The following is a 15,610-nucleotide window of genomic DNA, read 5'->3' as shown; positions in this document are numbered from 1 at the left end:
CCCAAGGTCAGCTAGTAAGTGGTGGAGATGGGATTTGAACTCAGGTAGTTTGACTCCAGAGCCTTCACTATTCTCTTTGCCCAAATCTCCCTTCTTCTGTGTTTCAAGCAGGTAAGTGGGTTGCCTGTTGAAGTCCTCCTGCCCTTTGGGAAAAGAACGTCTGTGTGAGTAATTGGTGAAGCAGGGGAAAGTGGGGGAAGCTTCTTGGGGCTGCAACTGTCTAATAAGGGCTGCAGAAGCCCACCCCTGTCTCAGCATCTCCCTGGGAAGGAAGTATGCTTCCCGTTTGCCTACCATGCAAACACACACACACACACACACACACACACACACACACAGAGTCACTTATTTGCAAAAGCGGTCAAGGAGGGAGGAGGGAGCATCCTGAGTGTCAAATCGCACAAGGCCTCCTTTATGGGACTCCCCCCACCGGAGGCTCTCCTGCCCTGAGCCCTCCCATCCAGGTGTCCCAGTGCAACACATCACCTGCCTTGGCCGAGCCTCACCCCTGCCTACCCCACACACACCCTGATGTCCCGCTGCTCTTACCCTCCCTTACTTCTGCTGCTGATGCCTAAGGAGATCAAGAGGAATGCAGGGGATCCCTTCTGTGTCCACTTCTGGGCCTTGAACTACATCTTTTATCACCTTAACCCAACTGCATCATCCAGTTATTTCCTTATTTGTACTAAAATGCCGACTAAAACTTCAAAAACTTCCCGCGATCGGGTACCAGTTACATGTAAGGTGCTGTACCAGTTACTCTATCTACATTGCGTAATCCTAACAACCAGCTGGAGGAAGCACAACAATCTCTATCTTCCAGGTTCAGAAATGGAGGTCGGAAGAGGTAAACTGACTTGGCCCGAGGAGTTCAGGGAGCAACTGTGGTGCCAGGATTCATATCCGTATCTGTAGGATTACAAGCCTATGCTCGCTTTCCTACACCCTCTTCCCTTTCTGGTCTTTACATTTCCAGAGCCTACACAGTGTCCAGCACACAGGGAAGTACCTAGAGTGCTTTTGTTGAGGGTTTCACCTTAAGATGGATGGCCCATGTTTCCAGAATACACTGTAACTGACTTGGGGTACTGCCTGGGCAAAAGCCAGATTCTGATATCTGTAGCATCTGCACAGGAGCATCTGCTGGGGGCCCTGGAGTGGTGAATACACTCTCCTCAAGTGCCCTCAGAATCTTTGCTGTCTCTAGACCAGGTGGCCCAGAACTGAGGAAAGAGGGGGAGAGGAAGAAAATAGCATGAGGTTCCGTCTCCTCTCCTCTTCTCACTGTATTCTCTGCCACGTGCCCCTTGGCACTGCCCACAAGACACACTGACCTGGACCCTGGAAGCTCCCGCATCAGGCATGCCACTTCAAGACCCCATGCCTCATCCATGCAGCGGACCTCCGTGGGTTTTGCCTTCTTTTGTTGTTGCTGTTCAGCATCCGTTTGCTGCCTGTCCTGATTCCCCCCTGCTTTCCCCCTCTCCTACCTGCAATCTCAATCCACATGGTAAAGATACCCCTATCCTTGCTGGTTTGAGAGTGGGTCAGTGACCCAGGTCTGGCTAATTTCAGGCATTGATTTGGGATATTGGCAAATGTCCTCAAATAGGCCAAACAGAAGCATCATAGCTTAGAGATGAGGAGCATGGAGTCAGGAGTCAGAGTCTCAGGATTCAAATCCTGGTTCTGTCACTTACTGGTTGTGTGACCCTGGGCAAGTTATAAAACTCGCTGTGCCTCAGTTTCCTCATGCATGTAATACGGCTAATAATGGGTAAAGATTAAACGAGTTCATTTCAGCAAAGCACTTGGGACAGTTGCCACATAAGGAGGAGCTCTCACTGCCGTCACTCAGTGCCAGGACTTTTGCTTAAAGCTTGGGGAAACAGGATATCTCTTTACCCTGGCAATGCCCCACTGAGGCTGTAAGCTCGGAGTTGCTGGTGAGACTGTGCCCGAAAAGCACGTTAACCCAGAGGAAGACAGAGAAGAGGGATGAAGAGAGACAGAAATACTGAGTCCCAACAACACTGTAGAGCATATAAATCCTGCTGGACCCAAAGCCGTTGCCACCCTGGAGTTTGCAAGCCCTTCCATCCTTTGTTTTCTGTGGCAGCCAGGTGAGCCTTCCTTTCTTTTGCTGCCTAGTGCTTTAGTATGCATATGTTAGTGGGCATTAGAATAATCTGAGGACTAGTTAAACCAGAATACTGGTTAAACAAGATTACAGGGCCCACCTCCAAAATATCTGATTCAGGTCTTGGGTGATGTATGCGTTTCCTGCAGCTGCTGGAATAAATCATCACAAACTGGGATGGCTTAAAACCACCAGAAATCCAAAATCAGTATTGTGAGGCCAAAATCAAGGTGTTAGCAAGGCTGCACGCCTCCATGAGGTTCAAGAGGGAGAATCTGTTGTTTGCCTTTTCCAGGTTCTGGTGGCTGGTGGCATTCCTTGGCTGCAGTTGTGTCACTCCAATCTCTAGTTCCCTCTTCACGTTGCCGACTCCTCTGTGTGTGTTCAATTTCCCTCTGCTTCTCTCTTATAAGGACACTTGTAATGGTATTTAGGGCCCATCCAGATAATCCAGGATAAATCAACCTACTTTAAGATTCTTAACTTAATCCCATCTGCAAAGACCCTTTTTCCAAATAAGGTAACATTTACAGCTTCTAGGGACTGGAAACTGATACCCTTGGGGCTCAATGTCAGTCTACCAGAGTTGGAGTCTGAGAATCTGCCTTTCTAACAAGTTTCCCGGTGATGCTGAGGCTACTGGTCCAGGGACCACACTTTGAGAACGAGTGACCTAGTGACTTCCTGCTAATACCCTGCACGTTTGCTCAGAGGTCCTCTCCTCTGTGAGGCCTTTCCTTTACCTCCCAAGTGAGTTTAACCACCTCCTTCCTCCCTTGGGTCCCTTCTCTGCCTTGAACTTTTCCTCTAACCTTTGCAAAGGTCCCAAAGTGCAATACTGTTTTGTTTGCAATTTTGTCTCAATGCCCCAAGATCTTTGTCTGAACATTTCTCTGTCTCTGATACCTAGCCTAGGTGTTCAATAAATTCTTAGTGCTTGGAATCAAGAGGCCAAAAGAACAAGGAACTCTTCTTAATTCTATCCAGAACTAATTCAATGTGAAAATTGTCACCAAGTGAGTGATGCTGGCTTGTATCCTGATGTCCCATTATTCTTTCAACGTTGTGTAGGAATTAACAGTGTTTCACCATTTCATTTTCATTGATTTGAGAACACAGAAAAATCACTCAGGGGCTCCAAAAGCTGGGCTTTGCAGATGATTATTATTCCAACCGTAACAGCGATTCTTGCATCTCTCTTATAAGAAGAATCAGCTCTTGGTGAAATTGTGAAGAAGGCCCAGTGTGTAGCAATAAGTGTTGTTTGCCATGTTCTCTCTCCATGAGTAACTTTTATTTCATCTCTCAAGTCAGTCCCTTGTTCCATGCTCCTTGCTACACCATGAGATCCCTGAAAGCCAAGGTGGGTCTTATTCATCACAGTATTCCTATGGTACCTGGCACAGTGCCTGGCACACAGGAGGGGCCCAGCTAAGGTTTTCAGAATTGAAAGGAATCCGCACGCAATTTAACTAGAGTTCGCTCCTCCACCTTTGTAGCTGACATCATTAGTGTCTCGAATGCTAAAAATCTCATTTCCAGCAGCTTCCTGCTGGAACGGGCCGAAGAATGGGAACTGTCCAGGGGAGAGTTCTTTTCCTTGGCCCTTCAACCCTTCCTACTTGAAAGCCTTCTCTCCCACCTTAAATTCCACACAGACAAATCCTATGCACAATTCAAGGTTAATTGCCAATGTTCTCTCTCCTGCAAATACTTTTCTAATTCCTTTGGTCAGGAATTCGTTCTTCCTTTTCCATCCCCAAGGCACTCTATGTGTACCGCACATGTGCCTCTTCACTCATTCTGCAAATATTTCCATATGCATAAAGCCGCTAGAACTACCACACCATACTAGATGTTATGTATTCACTTAAGTCCTCCTCAAACCCCATGACAAAGGGATTAGTGCAAACTCTCAATACTAAGACCCTATCGATTTTAAGGTATGTCATAGATTGGATGTGTCCTTTCAGCAAAAGAAAGCGAGAAAAATAACAACAAACATAATAACTGATGCTTCTAGTGAGTTCACCATGTGCCAAACTCAGTACTTTACAGGTATTATATCTTTTAATTCTCAGCACTCCCCTATAGGGCATAGATAGTCTTCTCTCCACGTTATCCACAAGGGCCAACAGAGCTTCAGGAAAGCTCGTGCAGGAAGCAAGTGGTGGAGTTGGGATTTGAACTGATGCAGTTCAGTTGGGCTCCATAGCCTATCATATTTTTAAAAAAATGAACACCCTTACCTAATAAACTTTATGTTTAATCAACATATGGCATGCATAGAGAAAAGTGTGCAAATCATATCTGTACAGCTTGATGAATTTTTACAGAATGAACACACCCATATAACCACCACCCAGATCAAGAAATCAAATATTACCAGCATGCTGGCAGGTTTCCCTTGAATCACTGTCCCCTCCATCACCCAAAGGTAATCCCTCTTCTTTTTTCTAACATCCCAGATTAGTTTTTACTGTTTTTGATCTTTATTTAAACATACATATTCATTTGTATCTGGCTTCAATAATTCAATCTTATATTTGTGAAATTCATCATTGGTGACGTGTGTGGTGGTTGTGTTCATTAATACTGAGCATTAATAACATTCTGCTGTTTTGTTTTATTTATCTACTTATTTTATTTATCTACTATCTTGTTATTGATGGGCATCTGTGTTTTTTCCCCCAGCCTTTTGGCAGTACAAACGAACACCACCGTTAGTATTCTCGAACATATTATTTGTGGTATCCTATTTGTAGGATATATAGATGTTTAGCTTTAGTACATACTGCCCAGTAGATTTACACAGTGGTCACACTAACTTACGTTTCTGCTATAAAGGTATGGTAGTTCAGTTGTTCCATATTCTCACCAACATTTACTCTCATCAACTGTTTTGGATTTAGACACCCAGGTGGGTTGAGCCTTTACTTTTGACTCTAAGTTGCTCTGCCTTCCCTAATTTGAGATTCCATACTTTCATAGTAATCTGTCACAGACTTAAAAACAAAACCAAAAACAAACAACAACCGGGAAAGCACCGTTTCATTTTCCTTCCCAATCCTACTGGAATGCTTATCTCTTCCTTCCTGATGTTGCTTTTTCCTTTAAACTCTCATTTGTGATTCTGTGGCATATTATTGGCTATCTATAATTATGATCTATTATTTATTAATTTCTAACATAGCATCTGACTGAAACTTATTAATTCTTTGAATGCCCAGGATATGCTTGCCTGAGCGGTGTCATGTCAAACAAGGTTTATTAGTGCAGCTTAGAAAACTCAACCTACATAGCACACATTCTTTTGAATGGCAATGATTGCAATCTTTTATCTACCCTTACAGTGAAACCAATGAGTATGTGAGAGGTAAGATGAAGGTAAGACTTAAAAGGCTGTCTGCAATTGCTCCAAGCCCAGACAAAGACGTGTGGGCACCCCAAGCAGGATGATAATTTAGTGACCTAATCAAACCAACATTCTTCAAATATTTGAAATACATTTCAAATATTCTTCAAAGGGTTGAGAAGGAAGACCCATGATTGCAGAATATCATCCCCTCTCCCATCCTGAGCAACTCTGCTCTGGTCCCGACTCGGTGAAGGCACACCCTTCATGTAACCAGGCACAGCATTTTTAGCAGTTTAGAGCATCTAATTGTTACTGAATCATGCCCTTCAAAGGTCTCACCACTTTCAATTTATTACAGTATTTCTTCCAACTACAAACAATATTGTCACTGAAATAAATTCTAGTACTATACTTTTCTCAATTTTGTTTTAATATTTCCAAAGATGTTTTAGAGTCTCTGTAGGTTGATATTCTGTTCTTTTCCATGTCTGGTTTGCTGTTTAATGTAATAATTCAGATTGGAGCAGAAAAGGCAACTGAATTATCCTACAGACCATGGTCATTCTCAGCAGTATGACATAGTACTCAAACTTCCTGACTCTGCCTTCCCCACCATCACCAGTTTCTACTAGAACTCTATTGTACCGGGAATTGAATTTATCTAAAATTGGTAATCCTGTACCTTTGGTAGTATATTATGTACCAGCATTTACACATTTAATTATTACAACAATTCTTGGGAGGTGTTTCAATGAAATAGTTAAGAACATGGGTTCAGGAGGTGGAGAGATCATGGGGTGAAGCCTGGCTTCACTACTTACTAGTGAAGGTATCACCTTTATGCCTCGGATTTTTTTTTTAATTTGTAAAATAAAAATAATATTAGCGTCACATTTGGGGTTGATGTAAGAATGTAATAAGATACAGTTAGTAAAGGGTTTGGGAATGATCAATGGAGATGAGTTATTATTAGTAGTAGAAGTATTATTATCATCATATTCTGTGAGGTAGGCACTGTTATTATCCTCATTTTGCAAAGAAATGGAGAGTTAGTAAGTTACATTTGGCCAGAATCATATAGTTCATCCATGGTAGAGATGAGACTGTAACCCAGACCTATTTGACTCCAGAGAGAGTGTTACTATCAGCCAGTCTGATATTTATAGCTTCACTGAAATCACACATTCAATGGCAACAGTACAGAACTCTGAGGAAAGCTAGTAGAGACCTTTGTTCAGTCGATTTGAGACACGGTCATAGGGTCTCTTTCAGAATAATCCTTCAACCAGATGGCCTTTTCTCCATCTTTAAAATATGTAATGCAGGGAAACCATAGCACATGCTTTACTAAAGTCTCACTGACCTCAATTCCATCAAAAATAGAAGTAATGGTAATTTGCCATGAATCAATTTGTGTGAGCATGAAACCATCTCAGTTCTTAGTAATGACCACTTCATTTCCTAAGCGCTATCCCTTTAATTTTCTATCCTTTAAAAAATTACCTCTTTGGAGAAATACCAATAAAAAATCATGCTGTGTTCATCCCTCCACGAAACGTTGAGAAGGTGAGAATAAATAAATTGTAAAGCAAGAGACGTGGGTTCTAGGAGCTTCCTATCAAGATGTCATGGATATATGATAGCATCTTAAATTCAAAATGACCCAAAGACAGCTAGGCAGTAGAATAACAGTCACTGGAAGTATGGGGGCCACGCTTCCATGTTCCAGTTCAGGAGCTCATAAGCTGTGTACAAGCCAGTTCCAAAAGTAAAATCAGAGTCCGTTTTATGTAACATTTAAATTCCAGAATTCTTCCCTTAATCAAGTTGGGAGGGGGGAGAAAAAGAACCTCCATTAGAAAGTTCCAGAATAGTGCTAGGGTCAGATCTAAGACCACTGGTATAATTAAATCAATAAACATTTAGTAGCTGTCCGATATGTACTGGGAACTGGGGATTAAAAAGCTAAATAAGTTATTTGCTTTGACCTTGAGAGATCCGCCACATAACAGGACAGAAATGATATGCAAGCAACTAATTAGAACACAGCGGAGTCAGTCTACAAGGAAGTTAACTACAAGGTACAAAACGTGTAAGGAAAGTTGTAATCTCCATCCTTTCATGAGTAAAAAACAAATTCATTTGACCTGGACGTTTCAAACCTATGGATTAGCCCAAAATCTGTTCCTGGTATCTGAGTCATGAGAGAAAGCACCTCATTCTCCAATCTTTGACCTTCATGACTCTGCAATATACTATTAAGTTATCGTCTTTTATAAGAGAAGATCATTAAAGATCCCAGGATGAGCCAGAGAATGTGGTCGCCTCTCTCATGTTTTATACAAACCCCAAAGGAAAGTAATTATGTTGAAATATAAAGGCACAGAGGCCCACCATGGAAGTCACTTTCAGGAGTGTGGAGCATGGTATATTGGACAGTGTTTTATATATCGACTAGGCAACTGCCTACTTCAACAACACAAAGAGTACTTTTCCACAGGAGTTCCTGAGATCCTGAAACAGAGGGGCTTCCAGGGCTCTAAGAAGCCCGTTGTACAGGTGCTGGAGATGGCATCCCTACCTGACATCTGCAGGGTCTTCTGTGACGAGCACATCAGTCTTGCAGCTGGCCAGGGGGTTGATGGACAGCTCCACGGGTGGGACCACGAAGCTTTTGCTGACAGGAAGCCAGAGTCCTTGGCCCAAGCTGAAAGTAGACCTGCAATGTAAGAGTTTCCATTGGGGGACTCCCTGGGAAGCAGAGACGACATAGAAAAAAGGGGCCCCTCCACCCTTCCCTTCTAGAACCTTCTCTCACCCCCCCCCACCCAACTGAGTCCCCTGCATTCTCCAAGGCATAATGTTGGCCAACTTTGCCCAGACTTGGATGGTCACTTCTTCACTCCATTAATCATTTAGCCCATGCATTGTTCTATATTGCTAGTTTTATTTTCCTGAGTTTAAATCCTGATTCCCATTTACCAGTGGGCTTTGTGAGGACAGGAACTATTTCAGCTCTGCTTTCCCAAGCAGTCCTGATAGCCAGCAGGAGGACCATAAGTGACTGCTAAGTCAGCAGGGGCAATCTGCACAAAGGGTTAAGAGCACGGACCCTGAATCAATTTCAACCAAAATCTGATTCCTAGTTCTGCCACTTAATTTGCTGTATGTCTTCATCAGCTTAGGTACTGAAGTTTCACACAAGATTTCGTGGTAGTGGCAGGAAGAGGTTCTATGGCTATAGAATATTTTTAAACCACTGGACTAGACAATCAGTAATGTCTTCTCCAGTTCAAGTATCTCAATTTATGTCTATATCAGACAAATGGGAATTAGAGTCCCATAGCAACCTGGGCCATTGCATCCAGGAAGTGCACAGGCTCGATAAACTAAGGAGGTGTGTAACTACACCTCCCATCAGACCCTTCTCCATACCCCAGCGTCAAGCCCCAGTAGACGGTCAAGTCACCTGAGAATCTTTTCAGGGGCTTGCTCCCCTGTCACCAGATCATAGCCCCTCTCGAGTGTCGTGTAAGGCCAGGGTCTGTGGGAAGAATTGAGACAGGGAAAGAAGAAGGGATAGAAGATGCTATTAGTCAGAAGCAGGTGGGATACATCTGTGGACAATGCTTGGAGTAGCTTTACAAACAATCAAACTTTGCAGAGGTAATTATTAGGTAAGACTATGTATATTATAAAAGGCTCCATTTCACCGAAGGACTCAGCACTTCAAAGTCCACTTTGTCCATTTTGGAGATTATGTATAAAAAACCCAATTCTTCATTAGTCCACTCAAGAGAGTGGTCTTTGATTACCTATGGTTTGGGAGGGTGAGCTGAACTTCAGCCTTTGCTCCCTAGAAGATTCATCAATCATGTGCCTGTAATACTAAAATGTGATTCAGTGGGAAATAGGATTCACTTTCCATCAGGCTTTGCAGGGACACAACTGTTGCAGAGGAAGAGTCCTCTTTGTGGAGCAGTTTGGGGCATCTGGTAATGCCACAGGGAAGTTGGGCCCTCCACTGTCTCTGCCCTGATGTCCTTGGCCACTCACCCTTCACTCTGTCCCCAGTCACTGCGCACACACAGGTGTCTGTGAACCAGGTCAGGGGTGTAGCCTTCATGACAGCTGCACTCTCCTGTAAAAGAGAAAAGGATCTTGTGAAATACTGCCTGCCCTTCTTTGTGGTTTCCTTGTTTTCTTAGAAAATAAAGCAAGGTGGCTAGCTGTAGAAAAGGTCACGGAAAGAGGGTGTTCTGGTCTACCTGCCACTGTAGTTAATAAAGAGTTTATTCATTTGTTCATTCACTCACTTATTCACTCAGCGAGCCCTGACCACACTCCCTGCCAGGCTCTCTGCTCAGCCCTGGGGATGCAGAGGTCAAAGGTACAACCCAGATGCTGAAGGAGCTCATGGCTTAATGAGGGAAACAGAAAGTGACCTGGTGGCTACACTTGGAAGTCCTATTTTCAAATATTTAAATTATGATAAAGTACACTTGCACAAGTGTAATCAGGAAATTGAATTCTCTCCACCTGAATGAACTATTCATGTTCATTTGTAAGCCCCAAAACAAATGCCACCTCCTCCAAACACCTCTGATTTCCCCTTTTGGAAAAATTATTTTCATCTACCATCTCCAGATTTCGTTTTGTTTTGTTGTTGTTTGTTTGTCTTAATGGTTCTCCTCTCCTCTTCCCTCCTCCCCTCATTTCCCCTCTTGTCCCTTGCCTTCCATCTATCCATCCATCCATCCATGTATCCACGTGTCATTGTTTTCTGGCCATGCCTTACACTTGGTTGCACACATCCTCACTAGCATCCCACACTGCCTTAAGTATATTTTCCCATTAGCCAAGCTCATTCTGGGGGCACATGTCTTGTTTCCTGGTGTATCTCCAGTGTTCAAAATTCTGGAAGGGTCCTACCTCCTTGCTACTATTAGTCTTGCTTCACTGTACACTCCTTAAGATTGGGGGATATTTTTTGATTCAATTAGTTGTTAGATTTTCCTAAGATGTATTTGTAGAACGTTCCCAGATGCTTTACCAAAAATAGATTCCATTAAAAAACCAAAAATAGATTCCATTAAAAAAAAGCTTGTGAAATACTGTACCATTCCGTAGTGCCAGTAGAGTATGATTCTTCATGAGGGTGATAATGTATACAGTTTTCCCTAAACTTATTTCACCTTGGAAGGCTTGCTGGTGAAACAAATCATAGGATTAGTGTCCTGTGGAACATACTTTGGGAAACACTGGTAGGAAGTGCCCTGGCTGAACTCACTGCATAGAACAGTGTAGGTGCTCAACACTGTGAGTTGAATGTATAATTAACTATCTATGGCTTTGATCAATTTCCAGACTATTGCTGTCACGTTGCCATCTTCCTCATCTTCTGGTAATCACACTCGTGCACATACTCAGATGAACCTGCAATTCTTCAGTCCTACAGTGATTCTGGTTGGCTTGACCCAAGCGTTTTCAAATGATGTTTCATGGAAACATCTAGCTCAATGGGGGAGATTTAGGGACTTTGCACCTTTTAGATTTTCATGTTCCTTAAAAAGTTTTATTTTAAAATCTCTTTAATAATAAAAAATGATGGCTAAACACTCAGATATTACATGCTAGAATTGAGGACACTGAAGAGCACTGTCACTTTAAGTCTGGTTGCCAGGTAAACAGATTTTACGCAGACCTCATTAAAAAAAAAAAATTCTCCTGTCATCTTTGTTTCATTGAAGAGGACCCTGAGACTGTGAGTCTAGGTGCTAACAAGCTCACGCTTTTTACAACTTCAAGTCTTATGAATCAGGATTTTCTCAACCTTGTGCAACCAAAACAAAACATAGCAGTGAATAAGACGCTAGGGTGACACTGGTTCTACAACGATCGCCCACAACTCCTGATTTCTGTGTTTCTATTTATGGAATAGCTTTATTGTTTTCACTGATTCACTATAAATGCTATACATTTGACCTTATACAAAGTATTCCGAGTGTCAACACTTTAATTTGTTTTATGCATTCCAACGCTGCTTAATCTTTGTATGTCCAGCATCAGCAAGTATCTGGCAAACAGCCTGGGCTTAATAAATGTTGGTTGAACTAAAAGAGTAGTAAGACAGAATATGGAGAAAAAAATGGGTCAGAGAGAATATTCACAATATTCAGATAAGACTGTTAAAAGGAGAAAGAGAAGAGAAAGAGAGAGATCCACCTTTCCCCTTGTCTGGATAGCTGGTATATAAGAGGGGGCTGCTTGCAGGCAGGGATGCTGTCTATAATTCTCCTCTCCAATTACATCCCAGGGTCTTCCACCGGACGCCTGGGCTGTAAGTACGTGCAACCTAAAGGACTGATTGACTGTTGCCAGAGGTAAGGAAAACGGACGGAAAGAGCTGAGATCCTTGAGATTTGGACGAGAAGAATCGACCAGAGTGGGAGGGGTAGCTGTCACTAATGATGTGTTAAAATGCAGCAGTCCCTTCATGAAATATTCACCACCTTAAACACGTCTAATATTAAAGATTAAAAGTCCTGGGATTTGTCCTCTAGACTCCCAGGACTGATTTATGATCTGCCACAAGCCACAGCTTTCATGATTCATAATGGGAGAGGTAAAGTGGTTACCTCTGGCAAAGGGATGGGGAGTCGGGCTGGGGCGAGCCAGGAGCATGGTGGGAAAGGAGGCTCTTTGTCCTCCATGGAAAGGGCTGAGGTTCCTGTCTCTCCTCTCAGTGACTCAGGACAGGGCACAGGTCATCTTTTCCCCTTTCCCTCCTTTTGCGAATATTAGTGAGAATGAGAAAAAGGGCACTGCTGTATTTTTCTCTTTTCGTGTGTGCTGACTAGGCAAGTTTCCCCTGCCTTGGAACGGGTCATTAATTACTGCCGCTCACTGTACAACAAATATGTATTTTGCAAATGAGAAGCATCCACTTTGGAGGCTGCGTGGAGCACAGGAAGTGAGGCAGAGGGAAAAGCACATGAGTGCTGGAGACACACAGAACTGGGTTCCAATCCTTCCTTCCTCTCTCCCTAAGATGTGTGGTCTTGGGGAGGAGGTTACTTCATTTTTTGAAGAGGTCTCAGTTGTCTCATCTATAGAATGCGAATGACAGTTCTGCCAGTCTCTCAGAGCTGATATAAGAATAAATGGAAGTACTGAAGGGTAAAAGCTCATGGCTCATGTAGAAAGTGAGTAGATGCTCAACAAATTCATTCCCTCCTCTTTCCCTTTCATTCCAAGATGGCAACTGGGTTCTGACATATGCTGACACATTAACTCTACGGACACTGGATAGGTAACCTCCTCCTTGCTGGGACTTAGTTTGCCCATCTGCAAAATGGAAGCTTGGAATAGATGTTCATGAGTTCTGGGCCCCAGTGAGAGACAGTCATTTCCATTGCCTTTCCGAATCACTCACATCTAGTTTTCTGAATACCCTTCGTTTTAACCTTAACTCTGATCACTCTTAGCAGTTGGGTTGGGTGCCTCCAGCAGGATTTTCCCTCAATGCCATGACTGTTGGCTTTATTGGCCCCCATTTTCCATTTTGCTGGCTCAGCGACCTCTCTACTATTCACAACCAAGCATTTACTTCTTGCAAGATGCAAGCTTCTGACAGTGGGAGCTGAGGATTTAACCCCTTCCCTGGGTGAGTCCCATCCTCAGTCCTGCCTTGGTGCACCCGGGGCAGCCAGGCTGCTGAAGATCAGCTCTCCTGGGACATACGTTTACACGCTTTCCCTGTGCGGACTGTGAATGCCCACACTCCCTGACTCTCTCACCACAGCAGATGCTCCCTGGAAAAACGGAAGGGCTCCATCTTGCTCACCACTGCATCCGGCACCTGCTGCCCTACCCGGTACATAAATATATAAATGAGGGAGTACCCTTCACAATAGTAATGCCTATGCCGATAGGATAGGGACGTTTTGCCTATTTTCCCCACTAAACTGGGAGTCTCTTGATTGCAGAAACCTTTTCTTAATCATCTCCATATCCTAGTAGTTAGTAGCATGCCTGATGAAGGGTAGGTGACTCATTTGTTGAATGAATGAATGGGTGAGTGAATACATGAATTAGTGAATACATAAATATACGGTAATCATCATGAATTCAGGCTGAGTTCCTTCCTTTAGAATAATGATGATTCTGCTGAAGACTGGAAGAAACTTTCTTACATCCATGACAGGTATTTGCCAAGGAAATGGAAAGTGTAAACGTGAATGCTGATGAAATGGCTGAAACAGAACTTCTGTTTCACATCAGAAAGAAAAGGCTCATAAAGATCATCTCGTTCAAATCTTCCCAGCTTCATTTTTCAGATGGGGAAACTCTGGCTCAGAAAGTGAAGACATTTAGCCAAATAACTGTAATAGCCTCTTGGCCAGTCCGGATGAGCACCCAAGACTATTGGTCATTACCTCAGTGTCCCTTCCACTACACTAGTGGTCTCAGTACTTTAATACACCCAGCAACATTTTCCTGCATTTGTTTTTTCTTTGTACGCCTCTGACATTTCTGAGTTTCCTATAATGTATTACATTTAAAACCAGAAATTATTTTTTAAATATAATGATTTTTAAATACACTTAACACCTTAAAAACATACATTTATAAGTGATTGATAATGTAGACCTTAACAAAGAGTTTAATCTCGTCGTTAAAGTGGCTCCCATAGGGGAATTCAACTAAGTGGATTTTCATTGTGCTAGTTACTAGAACTCTATATTATCAGCTATGGATGAGTTGTATTGGTTTTCTTTTTTTTTTAAATAAATTTATTTATTTTATTTTATTTTTTATTATTTTATTTTATTTTATTTTTTTGCGGTACGCGGGTCTCCCACCGCTGCGGCCTCTCCCATTGCAGAGCACAGGCTGCGGACACGCAGGCCCAGCGGCCATGGCTCACAGGCCCAGCTGCTCCGCCGCATGCGGGATCCCCCCAGACCGGGGCACGAACCCACGTCCCCTGCATTGGCAGGCAGACCCTCAACCACTGCGCCACCAGGGAAGCCCTATTTATTTTATTTTTGGCTGTGTTGGGTCTTCGTTGCTGTATGCGGGCTTTTCTCTAGTTGTGGTGAGCGGGGGCTACTCTTCGCTGCAGTGCGCGGGCTTCTCATTGTGGTGGCTTCTCTTGTTGCAGAGCACGGGCTCTAGGCGCGTGGGCTTCAGTAGTTGTGGCTCATGGGCTCAGTAGTTGTGGCTCGCGGGCTCTAGAGTGCAGGCTCAGTAGTTGTAGCTCACGGGCTTAGTTGCTCCGTGGCATGTGGGATCTTCCCAGACCAGGGCTCGAACCCATGTCTCCTGCATTGGCAGGCGGATTCTCAACCACTGCGCCACCAGGGAAGCCCAAGTTGTATTGGTTTTCAAATATTCACTCTTTACGTCTCTCAAGCCCCATTTATCGAGTTCTCATTTTATGTTACATGTGTTCTCACTCCATAAACTCTTGGGTGAGAACAATGGAATCCCTCAATTATGAACAATCTGAGTTTCTCTTGTGTGGGGCTCCCCTAAACCACTTCAAAGCAGACGGTGCCTTCGTGTCAATCATGTGAAGCCAGTGGACTGGTGAAATAGTTTAGAGTGTGCGCCCTAGAATCCTCTTGTTTTGTCCTGGATCTGCCATTTAGAAATTGCATGAACTTCATCAAGTTGCTTCACCTCTCCAAGTTTGTTTCTTAATCAGCAATGAGGCTGATATTACCTATTTGCTGGAAGATCGGTGATCCATTTGAAAAGTCCTCAGCACAGTCTATGGCGTATTTCTCCTTGCTGAAAACATCATTAGCTGTGTCACTTTTTTGGTTATTTTTTTTTCCTGGACAGGAGAGGCCACTTTAGCATCTTGTTTTACTGGAAAGAAAAGGTGCTTTCTAGATGAACAATGGTCTCAATTTCAAGGTATGCCCGTGCAAAGCAAAGCGAAAGGAACCTCAGTTTATCTGTTCATTTGGGGCAGCTTGAATGAAATAATCTCCCAGGCTGGTCCCCTGTTCTCAGAAACACCTGTTGCCTTGGTCTATGGCCTCTTCTAGCAAAGGACACACAAGTATGAAGAAGGGTGTCAGCCAGAGGGTCTTGCC

At 43.4% G+C, this 15,610-nt stretch overlaps 1 protein-coding gene across 3 annotated transcripts in view; it reads right to left on the bottom strand.

The window, feature by feature from the left end:
- Positions 1–15,610, bottom strand: part of ASTN2 (astrotactin 2) — a gene marked incomplete at its 5' end in the record, with an annotated part of 938,059 nt that overhangs the window by 480,417 nt on the left and 442,032 nt on the right. For 2 of the 3 annotated variants that reach the window (XM_081237083.1, XM_081237082.1), the window contains 3 exons: positions 8,083–8,220; positions 8,971–9,045; positions 9,558–9,642. In XM_081237083.1, the coding sequence (XP_081093209.1) occupies positions 8,083–8,220; positions 8,971–9,045; positions 9,558–9,642 (298 nt within the window). The remainder of the gene's footprint in view (positions 1–8,082; positions 8,221–8,970; positions 9,046–9,557; positions 9,643–15,610) is intronic. The other variant, XM_081237081.1, reaches the window with a different exon arrangement.

The sequence above is a fragment of the Mesoplodon bidens genome (assembly GCF_964165515.1).
Source record: "Mesoplodon bidens genome assembly, chromosome: 6".
In the NCBI taxonomy this organism is placed as follows: Eukaryota; Metazoa; Chordata; class Mammalia; order Artiodactyla; family Ziphiidae; genus Mesoplodon; species Mesoplodon bidens.
The sequence above is the reverse complement of the archived record's forward strand: the minus strand, read 5'-3'. Positions and strand labels throughout refer to the sequence as shown.